The sequence below is a fragment of the Ochotona princeps genome, chromosome 6 (genome assembly GCF_030435755.1).
Source record: "Ochotona princeps isolate mOchPri1 chromosome 6, mOchPri1.hap1, whole genome shotgun sequence".
Classification (NCBI taxonomy): domain Eukaryota; kingdom Metazoa; phylum Chordata; class Mammalia; order Lagomorpha; family Ochotonidae; genus Ochotona; species Ochotona princeps.
The window spans coordinates 7639371-7664188 of NC_080837.1; the positions used below are offsets into that span (position 1 = coordinate 7639371).

At 46.5% G+C, this 24818-nt stretch overlaps 1 protein-coding gene across 3 annotated transcripts in view; it reads left to right on the forward strand.

Annotated features, from left to right (window-relative positions):
- The window catches only part of ADAMTSL3 (ADAMTS like 3), a 318481-nt gene that overhangs the window by 23236 nt on the left and 270427 nt on the right, over window positions 1-24818 (forward strand). For all 3 annotated transcript variants that reach the window (XR_009245576.1, XM_058665539.1, XM_058665538.1), the window contains exon 3: window positions 21852-21971. Coding sequence is in view for 2 of the 3 variants with exons in the window: in XM_058665539.1 (XP_058521522.1) it covers window positions 21852-21971 (120 nt within the window). In the remaining variant the exon portion in view is untranslated. The remainder of the gene's footprint in view (window positions 1-21851; window positions 21972-24818) is intronic.

Consider the following 24818-nt stretch of genomic DNA (forward strand, 5'->3'; position numbering starts at 1 on the left):
AATTCTGATGAAATTGGAGTGAAAGCTGAGCAAGCATGGTCTCTCTCATTATCTTATCACCTTTCCTTTGAGAATGTGAGATGATGTCATGCCTGGGTGATGACATAAAGTGTGTTAGTGGCATCAGCATTGTAACTAAGTCATGTTACTGTGCAAGGGTCACTTGAACACAAGCACTGTGATAGCATGATGGCTGATGTGATAACCAAGTTGACCGCTGAGTGCCTGAGGGACAGGCAGTGTGTGTGGCAGGGACGGATTGCACAAAGGCATGTTCCTTATCTGGGGCAACATACAGCCATGCAAGATGAGGTTTTGTCATGCAAATAGGATGGGCATATAGTTCAGAGCCTATTCTTTTTATCTCTTGAATTTTCCACTTATTTCTAGACCAGTGTGTTAATAGCAATCTTGGAACACAAAAGTAAGTTTTTATCTGCACTGCTGTGCTGTGATGGAAGACGGAAGAACTTGCCATCTTGCTGGAGAGTACTGGTGTTCAAGAGTGACGACATGTAGTGCTTGTTGACTGAGGATGCATGGTAGTGCTGAAGTCTAAACAAAACTGATTGGTCTGTGCTCTGCGTTGGCCCGGATCGTGCTGTTTTCCAATCATTTTCCTTCAGAGAGCAGATGCCACCTAGTGATTTTCCTAAAAATGTTTGCTTTTTAAGGAAAAGAGTTGTGTTTATTTTTTGAATTACCCAGATGTGTTGTGCAACTTGTGAAGCAATGTGACTGTTCTGATTTGCTTCCCATCTATGTTTGCACGCTGGGTCACCACCCAGCCTGCTGTCAGCTGGACCACACTGTCTAGCCGTGGAAGAAAGTATCCCAGGCAGGCTTTCAAGGATCACCTGATATTTTTCAGAGGTTTAGGAGTGCAAGGAAATTCTTGGAATGATTTGGTTTGAAGTACTGGCTCAGTAAAGCCAGTCATTCCTTTAAGCTAAAATGAACTGGCACTAGTGGGGAGGAGTGAAGGTAGACCCTTGCTCAGACTTGCTGCTGCTGACCACCAGGGTAGGAATTGATGAACTCTACTCTCGAGTGTGTCCTGCTGTTTCCTGCTAATTGTATGATTGGCCAAGTACCCATACTGTACCCTATGCTTTCCTCCTCGTAGTCTCCCCTCTTCTCAGTCCTGTCTCCATCTGCCCCTGTGTTCTGAATTTTGCCATTCTACAAGACTCAAGACATCCAAAAATTCTGTCCAAATTCTCCCACTCTCATGAATTCCTCTGCTCACTCATATTCTATTGTGCAGCTGAGGTATTCGTGTATATGTTTTTCCCCCCTCATTAAACTTCCCATTTGAGGGTTCTTCCCCCGTTCCTAAGGCCTCTGCCTGCTTTACATGGGATACAGTGACACAATAAAGACTCATGAGCGGACACGCCATCTGTCCTGGAAGAGGTTCACATTGCGTTGGGTAGATAAGCGAACAACAACAGCACACAGGCCTGGTGTGATAGCGTATTGGTTGAAATTCTCACCTTGAATGCGCCAGGATCCCATATGGGTGCTGGTTCGTGTCCCGGCAGCCTCACTTTCCATCCAGCTCCCTGCTTGTGGCTTGGGAAAGCAGTTGAGGACAGCTCAAAGCTGTGGGACCCTGCACCTGCGTGGGTGACCTGGAGGAAGCTCCTGGATCCTGGCTTCGGATTGGCTCAGCTCCGGCCATTTTGGTCACTTGGGGAGTGAATCATTGGACAGAAGATCTTTCTCTCTGTCTCTCCTCCTCTCTGTATATCTGTCTTTTCAATAAAAAAATAAATAAATCTTAAAACAAAAACAATAGCACACGAGTGCCTGGCATAGCTCTGCTTTGTCTCTGGTCTATCCAGCACTGGACACAAACAGCTTCTAGGTTCATATAGGGTCCTTTCAGATGACCCTCCTGTGGCGCTTCCCATGATTTTCTCATGCTCTCAGTGTCAGAGCCTCCCACTGAGGGGTATATAGACTTTTCCTATCTGGTGGCAGCTGCCGATCTACCCTGTGGTATTGTGAAGACAATAGGCATTAATAGCCAACATTGTTTTCTGACTTTCGTGTTTTTCTGTCTACATATAGGAAGAAACTTTAGGTTTTCTCCCTCTCATGCAGGACTCCAGGTTGTCACCGTGTCCCCAGTGTGCATTCGAGTCACAGGGCGTCCTGGTAGATTTATAACCAAAAGCAAAGATGACCCGTTTGCAGTTTCTCCAGGTTGGCGTTTTGAGCATCCTTGCTGATGTCTGGTAGCTGCACTATTTTCTACATTTTTGGTTTTGGGGATATAGTTTCTTGAATTTTGCTTATGCTTGCTCTGTTTGGGAATGGGCAGTTAGCTTAGTGGTTGAAGACCCCGATGTCCCACATTGGTGTCTGGGTTTGATCCTTGGCTCTGGCTCCTGATGCCAGCTTCCTGTCAGTGTAGACTCAGATCCGGTAGGTGATGGCACAGGTGGCTGGGTCCTCGCCACTCATGTGGCGGGTCTGGATGGAGTCTCCAGCTCCCGGTTCTGTCCAGCCTTGGCTGTTGCAGGAATTTGGGGAGTGAATCAGTGGATGGATGTTTGTTTCTCCTTGTCTTTGCCTGTTAAATACATTGAACATTTTAAATTTAAAAATCAAATGCATTTAAAACAAGAGTACACATTGTCATCTCCCAGCTTAAGAAAATGACTATCCTGAATTTTGAGTTCTTTTCTCTTCCTTTTGATTCATATATATATATATATATATATATATATATATATATATAGCTTGTCAGTCTCATGGTAGTTGCATGCCTGTCCCCTAAATGCATTTTATTTCTCCTGTTGTGGAATATTATTTCACTGTCTGAAGACATCAAAACTTATATTCTCCTGTAGGAATCTGTTTTGTTTTTATAAGCAGTTCTGTGTATCTTCTTGTCTGTGAGTTTCTCTAAGTTTTCTGCGTGGGAGTGGGATGGCCCAGTGACGTGACTGGCCCGGGATCAGCTTCAAGAGCTGTCACAACCCTTAGTAGGCAAAGGTGTGATACTGATTTGTAATGTAACTAAAAGATCAGAATTCATTCTTGAGCCACATTACCTCTGATTGTGGGTGTTGTTAGGCTTTTTGGTTTTTCTAGTTTCAGAGCTACAAAATGACATCTCTGGGGCTAGTAGTTTGTATTTCTCTGATTATAATACTAAAAATCTCTTCATGTCTATTGGCATTTAATTTTTTACTTCTCTGAATTGCTTACTCATATTTTTTGCCTATGTGGCTTTTTGCGTGTTTTCTGCTTCTTTTTATTTGTAGCTGTCACTTATATATTCTGAATACTATTTTTTATTGGTTACATATTGTTTGTCAATCAATACCTACATTTTCAACCTTTTCTCTCTTAAGAAAAAGATTTATTTGTTTATTTGAAAGAGCTATAGAGAGACACACACACACACACACACAGAGATCTTCTGCCTGCTGGTTTGCTTCCTCAAACGGTAGCCATCAGTTGGCCAGGTTTGATCCAGGAATCAAAAGTTTCATGCACGTCTCCCACACTGATGGCAGGTATCCAAGCCCTTGGGCTGCTTGTCCCCTGCTTTTCCCAGGCCATCAGCATTTGAGCTGAACTGGCGTAGAATCCGTAGAACTGACTTGGAATCAGGATGGGATTCTATTGTCACAGGTTTATTAGCTACACTAAAATGCCAGTAAAAAAATGCTTTTCTGGTGAACACAAATGTTTATTTTATTGTGTTTTCTTTCTAGCATGTATGTTCTTAGAGAGCAAGATGTTGTTCCTTTATCTTTTGCTGTACCCCAAGTGTCCAGTCTTGTATGATGATGTTAACGCATCTTTGTCAAAATTAGGAATGGAAAGACTAGGCTTCTGGTCTTTTTATTGAAAGAATAATAATAATTATTTATTTGTGAGAGAGAGGAAGTGGGGCTCTCGTATTCGCTAGTTCTCCTCCCAGGATATGTGTTTGCCGGAAGTTGGAATTCGGAGTTGGAGCCAGGATCCAAACCCAGGTATTCTGAAGGGGAAAGTGGGTGTCTTAACTGCTAAAACCCACCGTTCTGGAGCGTCTTTCCGCAGAAATCTGTTTTCTACCTGGATACCACACCCACTTCCTGCTACAGCTTCCTTCTGAGCGTCAGGCCGCATTTCTTTGAGAGGAGTCATTCTCTACCCCATGTGACCCTGGAAGAGGACATGAACGAGTTTTCCAGCAGATTCTGCCGCTCTTTGCCCACAAATGGTCAGTAGAGTCTCCAGAATCTCAGCGAGTTCTTCCTTTCAGTTAAAACACAAAAACAAAAAAAAAAACAAAACAAAATGAGATTAAGGAGAGTTTTGGTTTCTGGGGCAGATGTGGGATTAAGCCCAGTGACAGGTCATTTTCTCCCTTGTCCTGCTTGTCTTCTCCCAGGATTGCAAGGTGGGAGAGGGGCCCTTCTCAGTGCAGGAGCCCCTGGGTTGGGCACGCTCCACCTGCTGGCTGCAGCCCTTGTGCGGTTGCCCCGCCCACTCCTGCTCTGGGCTCTGCTCTCCAGCCTTGCCAGCAAGAGCAGCAAGAGGCTTCTGTTTTACAACCTGTCACGAGCTTCTGAGGAGACGCAGGCGCGTCTCAGAGCAGCAGCCCCACTCTTGCTTCTGCACCCTTGAAGACTCTCCTTTGACAGAGCAGAGCTGCTTTCCAGTAGGGACATGGGTTGGTTGACTCCCATTGGGCATTTACCTCTTGGTAAACGCAGCCCCTCACACTGGGCTATTGGGCCCTGATTGCCATGGGAGGGACCCACAGAGATGTAATCACTGTGAGGCCTCATCTGAGTCTAACTCTCATATATGATCACACTATTCAATGTGAAGCTTGTGGTGCAACTGCTAAAACTGCTGGTTTCCCAGTGTATGCAGTTTATCCATTTATGCAGTTTTTCAGTTTCATTGTGGGGCTGTAATAACTTCCATCATTGTGGTTAACTCTTTCTTGTGGCTTAAAATGTATGGTCATTTCTCAGCAACCCCAGTAACTGAAATGGGTGTGGATTGTCTCCAGTCTTGGCATCTGCCTCACCATGAAGTGTTGATTATTCCTCTCTGAAGTCTCTTTGGAATGTATCTTCTTTAGGAAAAAAAAATGGATAGAGAGTATGTATGCTGCAGGCTATTGTTTATAATCTGAAGATGTGCAACAGCCAGGCCTGGGCCAGGCAGAAGTCAGGAGCCTGGAACTTAATCTTCATCTCCCACATAGGAGGCAGGAACCCAATGAACTTGACCCACTGGGCCATCACCTGCACCTCTCCCTACCTTGCCGTGTTCCCAGGTTCTGCTTTATCAGGAAGCTAGCATCGGCAGAAGAGCCACTGTGAAACCTGGTGCTGTGATAGGGGACACAGATGTCCTGGCCAGCATCTTTGTGTTTTATTATTTAAGATTCATTCATTTGAAAGACAAGGATAGGGTGATGGGGAGGAGAGGGAGAAAGAGAGACTGAAAGAGATCTGCTGCTTCCTCAGTGGCCTTAATACCCGGGTTGGGCCAGGCTGGAGCCGTGAGCCTGGAGCTTGATACAAGTGCCCTATGGTGGGTGGAAGGGTCCCAAGCACTTTTCCTGGGCACATTATCAGGGAGATGGATCTGAAGCAGAGCATCCAAGACATTCAAGACTCGAATCGGTGCTCCAATACGGGATGCTGGTGTTTCAAGTGGGAGCTTCATCTGAGTACCGCTAGGCTGGTTCCCCCAACCAGCATCTTAACCACTTGGCTAAACACCTAAACCAGGAATCTTCTTGTTACTTCTGAACCTACGACTGCAAATTGGTAAATAAAGAGAATTGGAAATACCACCTGCCTTAGGTCAGTGGGGTTCCTTCTCCTCAGAACTACTCCATGATCCTGGAGGGTAGCATTGGCCAATAGAAATATAATGCAAGTCACTTGCGTAGTTATAAATTTTCTAGTGGCTACATCACACTAAGTGAAAAGAAACAGGTGAAAACTAATTTTAGTAGCATATTTCATTTCACCCAATGTATCCAAATGTTATTTCAACATGTAACCAATATAAAAATTCTAAATAAAATGCTTTATGTTGCTTTTTGTTTCTATACCAAGTCTTTGAAATCAAGTGTTTGTTTTACACTTTGAGCCCGTCTCACTTGAGGCTAGTCGTGTTCTGTGTGCTCCATAGCCACGTGTGCCTGGGAGAGGGCAGGACAGCTCCGTGGGACTTTTTAGGAGGAGCTGGTGTTAGCATCCATCTCCTGCACCTTTCCTTTCTCATTATGTGAACACAGACAGCTCTTGTTCTGTTCCTTCTCCTTGTAAGGAGATAACCAGGATAGAATCTCATCTTTCCAGTGCATGGCTGTTCCCTGTGATCCCTCAACATGGTGATAAACTGCTATAGCTTAAATGTGGCCAGGGAACTTCATCATAACATATAGGAGGGGACTTCAGAATGTTGATGGAAGATGGAATTGAAAGATAAGTTAATGTTGGTTCCTCCTCACCACTCCCCCCCAACCCCAAATTGAAATTGCAGGTACACGAAGTATGTTCAAAAAGTTTGCAGATAATATGTGTTATTAAAAAAAAGATGCATAGTTATCAACATTTTTATACAACAGTAAATTTTTGTTTATTAAAAGCTTAAAAATTTCTAAATGTTACAGAGAGAGAATGAGAGAGAATGAATGAATGAATGAATGAATCCCCATGTTCTGCCTCATTCCCCAAGTGCCCATGATGGCAGGAGCTGAGGCCAAGCTGGAGCTGGGAAGTCAGGAACACAGTCCTGGTCTCCCACATGAGTGGCTGGAATGCAGCTGCTGGAGCCGTCACCTGCTGTCTCCCAGAGGCTGCATTAGCAGGAGCTTGGAGTCAGGACACAGAGGCTGATGTGGAACCCACACACCAGAGTATGGGAAGCAGGTGAACGGGCCCGTGACTTAACTGCTAAGTTAGATGCATGTCTTTGTGTTTTAATGCCACTTTTCCACCTGTGTTTTCTTCTTCAAGTATGATTTCAAAATGTCCTTCCGCCTTGGTTTTCCGATTGTGTATGTGAATGGGTACAAAAGCAGCACAGCCAAGGTGCTGAGAAGCAGGGAGAAGAGTGACAGGAGCTCCTGCCAAAGAGGCCTCTCTCCTTGAGATGGCACTGATGGAGGGGACAGAGGAGCAACCTCAAACCTACATCACCTCCAGAGTTGCTTCTACAGTCTGAAGAGTCCTCTTATACGAAAAAAAAGAGTGAGATTTTCACATCAAAGTGTCGTGGACAAGTTGAAGGAAATTCAAGTGTGTGTGTGTGTGTGTGTGTGTGTGTGTGTGGAGGTTGAGGTGGGGGACACCTAATGCAGTGGAAATCCCACAGTGGATCACAAGGGGGAAAGCTGAGAGACCTGGAGCACAAACATAGGAGACCTTAGAAGGAAACAGTGGGAAGAACAGGAGAAAAACGAGTGGGTGGAGTAGGGGCAGTAATGAAACCAGCATTTTAGAAAGGTTTTTTGAATTTAAATTTGCTGGGTTAGAGTTGATGAGATATGCATGCCTCCCAGTAACATTTCTACATTAGAATCTGATAAGATTTCTAGAGTTGCCACACCATGCTTTTTTTTTTTTTTTTTTTTTTTTTTTTAAGATTTGTTTCTCTTTATTGGAAAGGCAGATTTACAGAACAGGAGAAACAGAAAGATCTTCTGTCTGCTGGTTCACTCCCCAAGTGGTCACAGCGGTGGGAGCTGAGTCGACCCAAAGCCAGGTGCCAGGAGTTTCTTCTATGTCTCCCATGTGGGCGCAGGGTCCCAAGGCTTTGGGCCATCCTCTGAAGCTTTTCAGGCCACAGGCAGGGAGATGGATGGGAAGTGGAACAGCCAAGATACAAACCAATGGCTATATGGGATCCTGGTGGTTGATGGGGAGGGTTAGCTAATGGGGCCACTGCACCAGGCTCCATCAGATCATATTGTTAAATGTCCCATTTTCTAGAGAACTTTATGTGGCACATGAAGAAACAGCCAAGGGTGACCCACACATACGGCAAGAACATGGTCAGTGGAGAGACAGGCTTACCAGGCAGACATTTGCTCCTCGATGTCTTTGTGGTTGGTTCCATAATCCCCCCTTCTCCCTGCTGACGCCCAGATCTGCAGATGCTCCAGGTTCTTCTGCATCGATGGCATGGTGTTTGCACTCAGCCTGTGCACATTCTCCTGTGAACTTGATATTATCTCTTGATAAGAATTCCTAAGCAGTACAATGCTGTGTCAATAATGATATTGCTTAGAGCATGATGACAAGAAAAAAAACTAACCTCACGTGCTCAGTACAGGTCCATTTTCCCCCCAAATCTGGTGGTTGACTGAATTTGTAACTACAAACTAAATAGAGGAGGAGGACTTGAGTGTACTTTTCATTGGTCATTGGGCTTAAAAATTGCAGATGAAAGAAAAAGTGACTTATGATGGGAATTGATTTGATTGCACTGGTTTCAGAAAGATCTATGTTTACCTGTTTTCCTGCTTCTTGACATTTTTCATTGATGCAAAAGATTCTATTACACACGTTTTAAATATAAAACTATCTAAATAAACATTCAGACCCAGCTTAAAACTTACCTTGCTGTAAGACCCCTGTCCAGAAGAATTTATATTCCATGATGTTTACTGGAAAAGTGGGCCATGTGCAGTTGTGTAGTGCCCAGTGGAAAATGGGCTGCGTGCGGTTGTGTAGTGCTCAGCTTGCACAGCCATATGGAAGACGACCTAGAGTGCCGATGTCATGAGTGCCTGGGTTCTCCCCACGTGCAGAATGACGTGGTTAGTGCCCCTGGGACCTCGCACACGTCCATCTTTCCTTGCCTCATCCATTCTGCTGAGAAGTAACCATGGTCATAGGGGACATTGTGTTTACACTTCCTTCGCTCGTCTTTACAATTCGACTGTGTGATTTATACGCCCCTCAATAGCGTCTCATTGGTGTTATTCTCATTTGGGGGATTTTATACAAATGAAATCATTCTCTGTCTGCCTGCTTAGTGTCAGGGTTTTAAGTTTCATCTTTCCTGACGTGTGGGGTTGAGGTCATTCATTTTTACTGCTCTGTTGTGTTCTATTGCACAGTCCCTCTACAATTTATTGATCCATGCCGCTGCTCATGGCTTCTATTTGTACGATGGATTTATTTTGCTTATGTTTTATTTAGGAAGTCTTCAGGAGTGAGGCTGATATTTTATGAGTGATCTTTCTGGAATTATTCTTGTCTGGTTTTGTTGTTAAAATGATAATTTCATAAAATGATTGGGTATTCCTTTTTTAAGCTGTTCTTGGGAATCACTTATATGTGTAGTGTTTTGTAGAAACCATCTCCCCCCAAATCCATGGTTGTGTTGTTTTCTGCAATGGAAGAGTGTTCAATACTGATTCTGTTTCTGGAATGTCTACTGGAACACTGAGAATCTCCTCCTTTTTTTTAAGAGTTAGTGTTTCTCTTTTTGTTAAAATTTTATTTTGAACTTTGAATTTCATGGTACAATTTCACATAGACTAGGATTCTCCCCAAACTCTCACCCCCGACAGATTTTTCCCATGTTGTCGTAATTCCATCAGTCTCTTATTTAAGTATGCCCCAACCTTGGTGGTACAGACAACGTCAGACAGTCCAACATCCCATTGTCTGCACATGTCCAACAGTTTCATTGGGAGTCTATCTTTGATTCTGAAGCAAGGATGCTTATTGCATTATGTCCCCACATCTGGATAGGGTAGTCTCTATTACTCCATCACTATATATTGCCATAAATGAGAAGCCATGAAATAGGTCAACAACCGGTATGAATTAGAACAACGGCAGTAATAACAATAACAACAACAAAATTACAGTAGCATGAAAAAACACGCCACTGAGTTAGTTTTTAAGAACATGATGATGATGGGGCCTGGTGGCATGGCATAGTGGCTAAAGTCCTCACCTTGAATGCATCAGGATCCAATATGGGCACCGGTTCTAATCCCGGTAGCTCCACTTCCCGTCAAGCTCCCTGCTTGTGGCCTGGGAAAGCAGTTGAGGACGGCCCAAAGCCTTGGGACCCTGTACCCGTGTGGGAGACCTGGAAGAAGTTCCTGGATCCTGGCTTTGGATCGGCACAGCACCAGCTGTTGTGGTCACTTGGGGAGTGAAGCATTGGACAGAAGATCTTTCTCTCTGTCTCTCCTCCTCTCTGTATATCTGACTTTGCAATAAAAATAAAATAAGTCTTTAAAAAAAGAGAATATGATGATGATGATGATTTATTTATTTGAGAGAATGACAGAGAAAGAGAGGGAGAGAAAGAGGGAGAATGTGTGTGTGTGTGTGTGTGAGAGAGAGAGAGAAAGAGAGAGAGAGAGAAAGAGAGAGAGAGGGAGAGCACTGCCATCCACAGTTTAACTCCGCAAATGCCCTCAGTACCTGCCATTTGGAGGAGGCCTGGGAGCCAGGAACGCAATCCAGGGCTCTTTTGTGGGTGGCACACACTCACCTCTCTGAGCCAGCAGAGTCTACATTGACAGGAAGCTGGACTTGGGATCTGGAGCCAGGAATCAGGCCCGGCCCTCTGACACGAGGTATGAGCATCTTAGCGTGTGTTAATTGCTAGGTTGAGTGCCTACCCTTGGAGTTGGTTTATATAGATCGAGATCTACATCTACATCTAGATCTACATAACCATTTCTTCCCGGCTTTAAAATATATTGGGACACCATTTTCTTTCCTGGAGTTCTGAGAGTTTTCTGTTGAGGTTTGTTTCTTTCTCTCAATCCTCATCGTCGTCATTTCTAAGTAGGACCCCTCCCTGCCTTGTGCATTCTCTGCAATGATAATTTCACATCTCCACTTAACATCCTCCCGGTGCTTCCTAGGAATGGCACATGAACTTCATGATCTATTTTCCGGATCACGTTCAAGATCCCGCCCATGTCTGTCTCTGCAGCTTCTCTTCTCGTCCCTTCTCTGTCATTCTGTGCTCAGCCATGCAGAGCCGTCTGCCTGGCTTATCCCATCTCTGTAGTCCCTTTTTTGGCTCATTTTATCATTATGCTTGGGGTTTTGCTGGAAGGCTCTGTGGTGCCATCCTTCTCTGTTTTCCTGGTTGATGTCTGCTTGTTGTTAATGAGGTAGTGTGGCCATCACTGCCTCCCATGACTGTCACTCACTCAGGCTTCCGCTGTAGAGTGCTCTGTTCTTCCCTCTCTTGGACACCCCTGAACGCATGGCTTTGCAGAGGCTGGTCCCTCAGGCCACACTTGAACCCAGCTGGCCATAAACTGTCTGTGAGCGTCTCTGGTGGCTAGCCCAGCATCTGCACCTGGGAGATACTCAATACACGGATGTTTTAGTGCTTAAATCATAAACTTTGTGTGGAGATGTAGTGAGGATGGCTTGGTATCATGTTTGTGCAGTTCCTTCATGTTTGCACCACCAGGCGTGTCGTTTTATTGGCTAGCCTGGCAATTTAGGGAAGCTGCAAGTTTTCAGCTCCATTTTACACAAGAGCAAACTGAGACCCAGAGGACAACACATGTGCCTTTTCGGGATGTGCAGGCTGCATCCTCTCTGAGCACTCTGTAACTGGCAGTGGGGATTGGAGGGGTAGAAAGAAGCCAAAGTGCCCCACATGGACCTCTTAGCCTGAGGCTAGCTTTGTTTATCTTTCCACACTGAGCTGAGCGTGGCTGTCTCCGTGGGCCCTCAGCATCTGGGAGAGAGGTCTGCACACTTCTCTCCTGGCTCTACTTTCGGTTACAGAAAATACAGTGACGCTCATGATAAAGGATCCTGGACTTTCACTTCTTTGACTTCTGAGTATTTTTCTGCCCTCGGGACTCTTTTTTAAACATTTTCCCCCCTGAATTCACACCCATATTATTATTATAGCAATTAAAAATTAAAGTAGAGAAACAAAGCTGCGACACTGTTGTCTTCTTGTCTTCTGGAGCCTGTCCTCTCCTCTTCGGGTCTGGAGACCTGAAGGGACGTGCAGAGAGCCACATGGTCGCTGTCCTGCAGAGCGGCAGGTTGAAGCCCCGGTCCCCAGCTGCAAGTCTGGCCCCCTTCCCAAACTTGAGCAGCCATCACCAGGTGTAACAGGTGTCTGGTGTCTCCAAGCTTGTCTCGTTTATGGATGTGGTTTTCCATGCATCCGGTCCCCTTGCTCAGACTAATCCAGTGTTTATTCAGGACTTAAAACATCATGACGTTTTCACGTCAAACAATATGCAATGGTACGATGGTGTTTTAAACACTCAGAAGGAAGTTATTTATAATTCCATATATCATTAAGAAGGTTAAATCATATCTTGAAGAAGAAACCAACTCAAATCTAGAAATCTGTATGACGCCGAGCATCCCAATTGGATCAGACAATAGTTTGCATTCTTCTTCTTTTTCTTCTTTTTTCTTTTAACAAAAGACAGTATGTAATAGTTTCTCTTGCTGACCTATGACTCTAATATGGCAGTGGCAACCACTGTGTTGCCACTGCAGGAATGAGTGTGAGCATATTTGTGTTCAAAAGCATTAGCTTTTTCTCTAAAAATGTCCTCAACGTTTTGTACTAAGTCCAATGCTGCTTTTTTTTTCTTTTTGAGTTCACGGACATTTAAGTGATGCCATTTGGTGCACATGCAGCCAAGGCTCTGAAAGTCCAAATCACTATCTTGCTAACTGATGAATTCTAAAAAAGCCCAAAGCATGAACATCCCAACAGCAAGTTTGCTAGCTCTACATATGTGTGCACACCAAACACTTACTGCCCGGAGGAGGTTTGAAGCACAAACTGGCACACAGTGGATATAAATGTTTTTCAGAGTGTGTGCAAATGGCACATTTCTGTCATTTTCTTCTCTTGGAAGGCTGCATTCTGCTAGCCTGAGTGATCTCAGCCGCACAGACGAGCCGTTTCCTGAAAAGCACGAAGCTGTAGGGGTGAGAAAGACCTTGAATAAACACGAATGTGTCCCCGATGTGTTTCTGGACTTTGTCAGCTGGGGAGGTGTTTCACTGCCAAGTTAGAAAGAGGTGGTAATTTTTTTTTTTTTGCTACTGAATCAACACAAATTCATGAGGGTTGCATGCAGATTTTTCTTGAAACTCGAATGGCAACCGAGAACAACACCCTGCCTCACGTAAGGAATCTGCTGCTGGCTGGTAGGGGCTTTTGGCACACGCTTGGCTGAGGCTTGGGCACAGGCAGGCATGGGTGAGAGTGGAGACAGCATTGTTGAGGGGCAGAGACCCTGGGACGCAGGAGCAATGGGCTCTGCTCTGGTAAATAAGCAGCATGACAGGGACACACTGCGGCTATACACAATGACAAGAGTCACCAGCTGGAAAAAAAATGGGGACTTTTTCTGCAGACATTTCAGGAAAATGTCAAGATCCAACCTATCAGTTCGGAAAATTAGAAAAAAAAAAAGATTCTTTAATGAACACTGACCAACTTAGGCTATCCTAATCACTCTATTAAGAGTCACTTACTTTTAAGAAAGACAGGGGCAGAGAGAGTGTGTTTCCATGCACTGGTTCCCTTCCCAAATGGTTATGACTGGCTGTGGGTGGACCAGAACAAAGCCATGAACCATAACCTCCATTGGAGTCTCCCATGTGGGTGGCAGTTGTCCAAGTCTTTGGGCCATCTTTTGCTGCCTTCCTAGTGTGTTAGCAGAGAGCTGGATCAGAAATAGAACAGCTGGGACTTGAAGTAGTGCTTGGACCTAGGCACTCAACCTGAGTCTCCCACATGGTTGGCAGGAACCCAGTGACCTGAGCCATCAGGGTGTGCAATGGCAGAAAGTTGGAGTCAGGAACTAGAGTGGGTGTCTTAACTGCTATGCCAAGCACTCCACTTAATTAGTACCCTGCCCAACTGGCACCTCCCCAAGCACCTTTGGTCCCCTTTTCTATAGGATATGGTGTACAATTGGCTTCTGTCTTATATTCAGTTTCTGCCCAAGCTCTTGGGAAAAAGTACTTCTTGTCACCTCTGTTGTTTGCTAAAGTCTCGGTGTGGATAATGCTGCAGGACAGCACCCCACTCCTTCTTGCCTAAAATGAAATGCTTGTTTCTGAATTTGAAAAGCAAAGCTATCTTTGACTCTGTGAGATATGGCTGAGTGTTAGAGGTGAAAAGACTGTGGGAAAATACATGCTTCACTTTAGGATCAAAGTGCAGATGGTTCCTTTGGGCCATGAGAGACCCTCCTCCCTCCACCACCCCATAGCAGAATTCCTGTTAAATGTGGAAGGAATTCTCCCCAGGCCTCAGTCTGCACTGCTGTCCGCTCTGGGTGCTTGGCACAGGCAGCCATCAGCTCTGGCCAGTGGTGACCCATGCTTCTCAGTCAAGCATGCCTTCTTTCAACACTGGTGACTTGGGTGCGGGCAGTACCAGCCCTGATCATGGGGACTGGGCCAGCAGGAGAGGAAGGGGTGGGCCAGGGAGACTGCTGAGTGAATGCCAGACAAGGCACACGTTTCCTGGTGGCTCTTTGCTCATTGAGGCAGCTTAACTCAAGCCCTGGACAAATGGACTCCTTTGTGGGGTTTCCGGGACAGGTCCCAGGGAGAGGATCTGCCTTGTCTACCTTGGCAGGGAGGCCTACTTTCCGCACCCCGCTCTGAGGAAGCGGCAGGCTTTCAAAGAAGCCGTGTGTCGTGTGGGCACTGTTGGGTCCTGGGGGAGCCCTGGGCTCTCTGCATGCAAGAACTGCAAATCCAGACCTGTGGCTCTGCACCTGCAGGGGCTGCCTGGCTAGGTCTCCAGGAAACAGTGGAGTGCCCTGGGAGAGCCCCACATTGGGTATCCTGGGTGCTCCAAAGGGGGAAAGTAGGTGGCTCGTTTAAGTTTCTCCCTCTCAGAGAACTGACTTAGGGAAGCCTGGCCCAGCCGGGTCTTCTCACTGATTGATCTGGGCTCTGTTTATGTGGGCTGGTGAAGGGTGTGTGTTGTGGTGTGTAAGGGGTGTATGCGTGGTATGTGTGATGTGTAAGGGGTGTGGTGTGTGTAGGGTGTGTATATGTGTGTGGTGTATGTAGGGTGTATGTGTGATGTGTAAAGGGTGGTGTGTGTAGGGTGTGTGTGTGGTATGTGTAAGGTATGTGTAGTGTAGGGTGTGTGTGGTGTGTAGGGTATATGTGTAGTATGTAAGGGGTGTGGCGTGTGTGGTGTGTAAGGGGTATGGTGTGTGTATGTGGTGTGTGTGGGGTATGTGTGGTGTATGGTATATGGCTTGGCAAGGGAGTAGGAGGGAGGGAGAGAATGCCTGTGTGGTGGCAGAAAGAGAAATGTGAATGCCAATTGACTGAAGATTCTTCCTGTGATGGCTCCTGGGGAGGCAGTGGCTTGTCTGAGCACATGGGCCCCTCTGAGTGAGGATACCTCCAGGGCCTATCCTGCCTCATGACTCCGGGAGGGCTGGACGAGGGAGTCAATCTCCTGTTTTGTCTGGAAATATGACACAGCATGAAGCTGAAGTTTGCAACCACACAGAATCTGGGCAGAGGTGTTCTCAGATGTTTGTTCCAAAATGTAGCAGAACAAACAATCAATAGATGATGGATGGAGACAAACCTGAAACTCTTAGAATTCAATTTTCACAAGCCAGAAAAACATGAACGCTCCCTTCTGCCATCCCCTCCCATCCTCCCTGAGTCAGTGTATATTCTATGTCAGCAGAAAGCTTTTGGACACCTAAACTTCCAAAGTCTTGGGATGGCGACATCTACTTCCAACACCAAAAACAACCTGCAAAGTTTCTTTTTAAACCTTGATTTCAGTTTCAAACATCGTAATGTTTGTGGTGCCTTGGGGAAGGAAAATGTACTTGGTATACGGAGCTGAAGTAGTTCTGGTCAACTTGGCGTTCCCTCACGAGAGTGGAAGGTTGTGAACGGTGTCCTTGCCATGCTGGCTGGTAGGAACCACACACACAGATCCCCCAGCTAACTTGTCTTTCTTGCAGACGGTGCTGGCTCTGAGCTGAGGGATTCCTCCTTCAGAACTCAAAGAAACCTTCCCTGGGGAGCTCCAGCCTTTAGATGTGGCGCGCTCTCTTATAGGGTCTTGGTTGCCATTAATAGAATCTGACCTACCTGTTAATGCCCTTGACACTGACCTTAAAAGTCCTCTGCTGAACTCTGGTGTCTGCAGAATACAGACATAGTGGCTCAGAGTTTGGCCTTCTTGGCAGTCAGCCTTTGCCCCACACTATTCAGAGTGGTTGAACTGTCAGTTCTTCCATCAGAGACCTCACTTTCTCGTGTTGCTTGTGTCACTGTGGATTTGAAGCATCTCACAAGCTGTTTCTTGAATCGTTGGTGGCCAGCCTTGGCCAACCTCTGAAACGAAAGAGTGTCAAGTCAGTCCTGTGGCTGCTCAGTGTTTGTAACAGGGATGAGGATGCAGGTGGACGGTGCAAACTGGGGCCACCAGGAAGCAGGGAGTGTGTGGTGTAGGCAGATGAGGCCAGAATCCCAGCAGCCATAGCGGGCTTGGAAGCTGGCCACATGGCCAGAGCTTTAAGAGGCAGGAAATTGTGCATTCTGGCTCACAGTCCTAAGTGCGGCCAGGTGGCTTTCAGAGCAGCCTGTGAAACAGAGTCATGGTCATCTACCTACTGATCTTAAATGTGTGGAGGTTGACAGTGCAGTTTTGCAGTGTCCACACTGTGGGGACTTGGGCATCTCAGCTACTAGGCTAGGCCAGGAGGAGTGATCAAGATGGCTTGTGGAATTCATTGAGAGTATGTGCCTTAGCTGGGGACTGCTTGATTTTTTTCCCCCCCAAAGATTTATTTATGTGTTTGAAAATCAAAGTTACAGACACACAGAGAGGTATGTTCCATCTGCTGGTTTGTTTCTCAAATAACTGCAATGAACAGGGCAGGGCCAGGCAGAAACTAGGAGTCAGGAGCCAGAAACTGGAGCTTGTTATATATCTCCCACATGGTTAGCAAGGGTCTAAGCATTTGAGCCATCTTCTGCTGCTTTCCCAGGTTATAGGCAGGGAGCTGGAAGGGAAGTGGAACAGCCAGGATTTGAACTGGTGGCCATCTGAGATGCTGACAACACGGGTGACTGCATCACGGTGTGGATACTTAGTACTTGATTTTGGAGATCACATTCCCTGTTGGAGGGATACACATGTGTCCCCTTCTTTTGCTTGCTATTCTATCAGTCCTGTTGTATCCAGCACCTTCCCTGGTGACGTGACAGCTGTGAACAGTGGCTGGTGGCAATTGTCTTTTCTTCCTACACTCCACCCAACTTGACACTGAAGTCAAACCTGTGGGGGGTCTTTCTTGATACTCCCAGCGATTCCTCAGCAGGCCCCAGCTGCATGCCCTCTAAGACTGTTCATTTCCAGAGCTGTCTACCGGGAACCCACAGGATAAGTAGTTAGTCCCAGGAACAGACCACTGCAGGAAAGTTCTCACCCCTAACTTATGACTCAAACTCCCACTGGCCCTTTCCTCAAATTTGATTAATTTTCTTTTAAAAAATTTTTTAAAAGATTTTTTTAAAATTGAAAGTCAGCTATACACAGAGGAAGAGAGACAGAGAGGAAGATCTTCGTCTGCTAATTCACTCCCCAAGTGGCCACAACGGCCAGAGCTCAGTTGATCTGAAGCCAGGAGCTTCTTCTGGTTCTCTTACATGGGTGCAGGGTCCCAAGGCTTTGGGGCGTCTTCAACTGCTTTCTCAGGTCACAAACAGTGAGCTGGATGGGAAGCAGTGAAGCTGGGATGCGTATCAGCGCCCATATGGGATCCCAGTGCCTGCAAGACGAGGACTTTAGCCGCTGAGCTCTCATGCAGAGCCCTATTCTTTTAGGGGGTGTAGAGCAAAGCCTAGAACACTGACATCTTGTTCTTGAAAATCCATCCCATGTTTACTTCCTCCTGCCAGAGTCCAAGCCTTCAGCTGGAGGGGGAGAGGGAGACACAGCTGTATCCCCGAGCTTCAGATCCGCAGCCCCTAGAGGATCTGTCTGCATTCTCACTTCCCCCCTCCCTAGTGATGCGGCAGCTGTGGACAGTGGCTGCTAGAGATGATGCATTTTGGCAGCTTGTCTTCTAGGCGCTGGCCCCATGCCCTGGGAAGACTGCACATGTCCACATCCGGCCTCCTTCCTCCTCACTTTCTTGCAACTCTTGCCTCTCTGGGGGCCCTGTCCTGTAAGGAGCTGCATGCTCCGAAGTCTCCCTAACACTTAAGAAGTCCACTCCAATGTGGGTGGAAATGTCAGCTGTAGGTTTCTTGTGAGGATGCCCTCTGAAGTTGCAAGTAAACTCAGCCATGTCTCCTAAAGGAAAAGTCAGGTTTCCTTTAAAAAACATTTGTATTCATTCATTCATTCATTTTGAAAGGAAGGGAAGAGGGCAGCGAAAGCAAGGGAGAGACAGAGTGAAAGGGAGAGAATGAGGGAGAGACAGAGAGAGAGAATGAGGGAGAGACAGAGAGAGAGAGAGAGAGAGAGAGAGAGAGAGAGAGAAACTTTCCCCTTGCTAGGTCATTCTCCAAACATCTGCACTACTCAGCCAGGGCCAAGAGCCTGGAGTTCTATCTGGGTTTCCCACATGGGTGGCAGGGACTCAAGTACTTCGGCCCCCAAGGACTGCCTCCTGGGATGCACATTCCTTGAAGCTGGAATCCAACCCAGCATTCAGTTAGGAGATGCAGGCATCCCGCATCACATCCTGACCCCTGAGCCAAGCCCTTGCCTGAACATCCACCTTTGCTAAGACTGCTGTCCATCACTGGGTGGAAGAAGGTGACATTTCACTGGGCAGCTGGGAGTTTGTGAGCCCCTGGCTCAATGACCTGAGCCCTTGGGCCTTGGTGTCTTTGTGTGTGTGAGTACAAATAAGATCATTTTCACACATACTGGCTCACAGCAATGTGTTCCAAAGCTTCAGTTTCCTTCACTGCCATCTTTTCCAAGCGCCTCTCCCACCTTTGGATGTGCCACAGATCAAGTCCTGGGGGAGATGGGATTAGACAGTCTCTGCAGTTGCTTCCAACCCTGCAATTCCATGATTCCAATATCGCTCCCTTCCTGCTTTGCTGTCTCCACAATTCAATTGTGCATGTGTATGGATGTGTGTGTTGGTGGGGGAGGGTGTGTGTGAGATGGAGGATGCGAGGGAGGGCAGCAGTAGGGAAAGGTCCTGTGGGCCAGGGTGCCTCAGTTAGAGAGAAGATTTCAGTTGGGTCTGCTGCCTATCTCTGGCAGGCTCCTGGTGCCTAGGGAGAAAGTGAATTCCCCATTACCAAAGATATGCAAATAGACGCTGTAGGGTATCAGGCAGGGTTGCTATGGATGGGTGGCTGGATTCCACGAAGGAGACAGTCCCATCTAGGCCCAGAAGGCAGCTGTGTGACAAGAAAGGCTGGACAGTGTTGTGGGCTAAGGAGTTGGTTAGCACTTGCTAAGCTGAGCACTACAGGCAATGGGCTTGGGGCTGAACGCACCTGGTCTAATGGAACTCAGCTGTATCCAATATTGAGAGTGTGGGCTAAAGCGTAAACAAGAACTAGGTGAGAGGTCAACAGTGGAGGCAATAAAAGCAGGCCTCGAGAGAGGCCAGGGGGAGACATTTCCACCATCTCTGGTCTCCGTGAGTCGGTGCCTCATCCCCAGATCCTTCGCCGTGCCCACGTTACTGACCCAGCCGGCCACGACAGGACAGCGTGCAGGGCAGATGTGGATGGATCCAGGAAAGAGGCAGCTCAGTGGTTTGACAGTTGAATGGGGTGTGAGGGGATATAAGTGGGACAGCTGGAAGATCCTTATGTACTCACATCAACCAGGGCTAGGCCAGGCCAAAGCCAGAGGCCAGCAACTCACTCTGAATGTTCCATGTGGACATAGACACTTGAGCCATCACTGCTGCATTAACAGGAAGCTGGATCAGAAGTGAGTAACTGGGGCTTAAATATGACACTCCGATATTAGATGCAGATGTCCCAAATGGTGTGTTAACTGCTAATGCCAAATGCCTGCATGTAAATGCAGGTAAAAAGATAATTTTTATTTGAAAGACAGAGTAAGAGAATCTTCCATCTACTGGTTCACTTTTCAAATGACTGTAATGGCTGGATCTGGGCCAAGCTTCTTCTAGGTCTCCAACATGGGTGTAGAGATCCAAGAACTTGGGTTATCTTCCATTGCTTTCCCAGGCACATTAGGAGCTGGATTAGAAGGAGTAATTGGGACTCAAACTTGGACCCATAAGGGATGTCAGTATTTGCAGCCTGAGACTTAGCCTGTTGTATCATGGTGCTGGCCTTGTCTTTTAACTGCCTATTTCCATAAACCTTTTGAAGCCTCCACACATTTGTTGAATGCATGTTCAATGACATTTTGCCCTCATACTGGAAACCCTCAATTCAGGAAACTGCACTGCCCCTTACTCCAGCAGTTCCAGTCCTGTTCCACTCTCCCACTTCTTAGAGTCTTGGTTGATGTGTATGTAAAATGAGGAGTTTGATTTAGAGGACTTCATAAACTCTGGATATTTAACATATTGATCCTCAGGTGCTCTGGAGCCAATAGAAGCAAATAACAATAGTGAGATGGAGTCTCCCGCATCAGTTGAGTTTCCTAAGAAAATCTTGAAGCCCTTTGAACATTCTGGTGCTTTCTTCATTAGCTCATCAAGTGGAGTTGCTTCCACAGTGACTCTTGACAAAGCGATACCATGCTGGTTTCTCTGTCCAAAGTTTGGTACTCAAATGGTTGATTTTACATCCCCCAAAGCTTCCATTGTAGACTGGGAATGAAACTACTGGTACAGCAGAGGATTTAGAGGAGTGCATTTATTATTTATTCCCCACTCTTCTTGTTTGCACAGAGCCACTTCCTCACTTGACGCCTGTAGTCTTTTCTCTGTTTCTCTATCCTTCCTGCCCAAGCAGAGGGATTGGAGTCCCCAGCTGGGACGTAGTCCTTGCTCCCCGTGAGACTGAGCACTGTAGATTCCATCTCTTTTGATCACTTTCCTCCTTGAAACCATCAGGGCAGAGACCTTGGTAAGCACCGTGCACCCTCTGATATCCCTCGGTTGGGCTTTCCTGGTGGGGTTGGGTGTGGGTGGAGGTGTGATGGTTTTAAGTCCATCAGGGCACCATATCCAAGGAATGTTCTCCAACCAGACGCTTTCCTTTCTGATTCCCCTCAGACCTCAGTGGTTGGGGCTTCAGCCCAGTGATTCAGACATGAGGATATGAGCTTTCCCTGAGCCAGTCTTTCCGCGAAACCCAAGGCTGTTTAACCTCGGATATGTGTAGACACATGCAAAACCTTATTAAAACATTCTCAAAAGAAATATATGTATAAAAAAACCCACCCCAAAGTGGTGGTTATAGGTTTGTGGGATTGTAGATAATTTTTATTTGTTTATTTGTTTATTTGAAATTTCTATTGTGACTATGAATATGCTGAAAAAGGGCAGGGAAGGAAAGAACGTGAAAAGTATAGAAGGAGGAAAAGAAAGGAGTGAGTGAGTGACTAACTCAGTGGTTCAAGTGTTGACAGGTAGGGAATGGAACAAGAAATGGGGGAGAGAGAAAAGCAGGTGTCCTGAGGTAACACCATTGGTGCGAGTTTGTGAGGGACTGGAGTCATGTCCAGACCCAGCAGTGTCCCCACGTTGGGCATCTGATGTGCCTCACCTTGGCTGAGTCCAGGACAGGCCACTTCCCTTTACTTTGCTTGAAACCAACCTTAGCTGAGTGGCTTCTCTCGGGATGACCTTTTGGACTCTGCCTGTCTGGGGTGAGGTGTCCTTCCAGAAGTCTCACTTACGACCATGCTGTCTTGCCTTACAGACCGCAGCCGAGAAGTCTCCTGGAGCCTACTTCCTTCCTGAGTTTGCACTCTCTCCTCAAGGAAGTTTCCTGGAAGATACAACAGGGGAGCAGTTCCTCACATATCGCTATGATGACCAGGTAAGGAGTCTGGAGAACCTAGCTCTGGCTTCCCCGTGTGCCAGGGGGCAGGATGTGGCATCTCAAGAACACCTTCTGAATGACTCTCTCCCTCCTGGCAGTATTGGTACACGAGCCACCCTTGAAGGGTCCTAAGACCAAGGGATCGCCCATGGTTGCATACAGTCCCCTACGAGACGTGCAGTATTGGCTCTGAGAACTGTTATTATTTATCTGCATTGGAAATACAGGATGGACTCATCCATTTTAGCCATCACCCGATTTATCATTGAATTCTGAAATTACTCAGAAGTTCTGTTTTCTGGATAAGCACCACTTCCCCCTCCTGGCTTTTATTTTATTTCTTTCATGAGTGGTGACATTTGTATGTGCACGCCTTTAAATCACTTTAAGGCTGTGTGTGGCCGAGAAGCGGATGTTGGAAACTTGTCTTTTATGAATTCTTCCACTCTCAAGTTCTGTTGGTACCTTAACAGCTGTTAATGAGGATGCACAGCCCATTGAAACAGAAAATGTTAGCTGTGCCACTGCAGAGTTTTCTAGATGGCAGAACCTGAATTTGCAGGGCAGGGGACTTAAGGTGATGCGGAACTTAGTGGAAGAGCAGGAGCAGGGCACAGTGACCCACCTCTTGTTGTATCTGGTGGCATGGAGGGAGATTGCTCAACGATTGAGAACAGTTGTGCTGTCATAGGTAGCACAATGTGATTTAGACAGGGCCTTGCTGGGGCAAGAAGCATTACATAAAAGAAGTGGCTTAGAGGTGTTCAGTCTGCTGACATGGGTTAGTCTAAGAAGTGGCTCCAGGCAGTGGAGCCATGCTGGCTCCCAGTGGTGTGCTGGTTGGAGCCAGGTGGAGAGTTGGAACGACCCTGGGTAGAGGATCCGAGTCTTGCCCAGCACAAGAGGTTAATAGAACGAAGATGTCTGGGGCATGGTGGGGGTGTGGCAGTGCAATCTGCTGCCTGTGCCCTAAAACCCTGTTCATCTTCAGCCTATGGGACCTACTCTTGATGGGTTTGGCTGCTGTGGTGCCGGGGATGGATAAACATTGGGGTGGGACCCAGCAGGAACTGAGTGGTCGGGGAGCCACCACAGGTCCTTGGGGGATGAGGTCTTTTTTTTTAATTGGAAATGTTAATGTTCAATCATTTTTTCTGAGTGACTTGAAGAGCAAGTATCTCTGTAGTTCTTTTGGAGGCTGGGGTTGGGGGGTGATTCTGTGCTCAGGCTGTGGAGTGCAGCATTAGGTGCTGGGTGCTGGCTGCTCCTAGAGCCTCAGATCGTGTTAGGCTTGCCTTCTGCCTTTGTCCCCCAGGGATTTTCGGAGGGTCTGTAATATATAGCTTGTTTGGATCTGGAAATGAACGATCCCACAGGTTTTCATAGGAGAACTTTGGAGAAGCTAATTGAGAAGACAGTAAAACACACACACACACACACACACACACACTGATGTCTAGGCAGTCACAAGCTGTGCCTTCTGTAATGAAAGAGCAAGTGTGAAACTTCTCCAGGTTCCACAGATACGTTCTATTGTATAACAATATAAATGCTAGAAAAAGAGGGGAACAGGCCTCCGTGGTGTTTTCACAATGTCCCGAAAGCAGATCTTAAAAATGTGTGGCATTCGATGGAAATATTACTGCAGGACTTGATGTTTCCCAAAGCCCCAGTGGCCAGCACAGAGACCCCACGTGGTGCCACCCTAACCCCCCATTCCTCATCCCCATATATTTATTTGAAGGGAATGAACAAGATCAGACTATAAGTCCTTCCAGCTAAACTAGGTATATCTTCCGAAGGAACCTCAGGAATTTAATCAGCTCGAGGTTGTTATCCCAGCACAAACCCCCATGGTTTTTCCTCTGATGACTGCACTTGTAAATGGCAATATGATGCTAGCTCATTTTGCTGGCACAGAGCAAAAGGCAGAACCAATCGAACATGATCAGACCTGAAAAAGAAATTTCCTTATCCTGCAGCATGTGGCAGAGTTAGAAGATCAAGGGAGAACAGAGGCTCTGCCATTGGGTTGCTCAAGATTCCTTCCCAGTTTCACCCTTTTATTTGGCTGTATGACTGGACAAATTGCATCCCTTGGCTGTGTGTCTGTTTTCTCGTCTGTGAGATGGAGATATGGATGGCATCGGTGTTTCGAGTACTAGAAGGAGATCATTCATATACATTTTCCTGCCAAGGAGCAGTGGATTTAGCTGTTGCTAATGACTAGTATTATTTGTAGAAGCTCAATGTAGAGATGAAGATGTTCTTATGCTAAAGGAGAAGTATATTTTCCATTTGTATCAGGGGACTCCATAAAACACTTAAAAATTGTTTGAGGGGGAGAGGGATTGGGAGAGAGAGAGAGAAAAAGAGAGAGAAAGAAAGAGAGAGAGAGAGAGCGAGAGAGAGAGAGAAACTTCCCTTCAGCCAATCCAGTCCCTAATTATTTGCAAAAACTGGGGCTGGGTCAGGCAGAAAGTTAGGAAGCCAGAACTCAATCCAGGTGCCCCACGTGGATGACAGGGACACCACCTCTGTCTCTGGGGTCTGTATTAGCAGGAAACCAAACTCAGGAGTAGAGCAAGTCCAAGTTGAACCCAGGTACTCGTGATATGGAGAGTGAGTGTCTTTTAACCAGCATCTTAAAACTAGGCTAAATGCCTATCCCACACAGCCTTTTAAATCAAACTTTTATTGAAGTCTAACATATATAGCAAAATGCACATATGTCTGAAGTCTAGAGCGTGGTGAGTTTTTAAATAGTTTTACACTTGTGTAACTGCTACCCAGTTCTAGAAATCAAACATTTCTTGCACCCTGGAAGGTTCCTGGTGGCCCCTT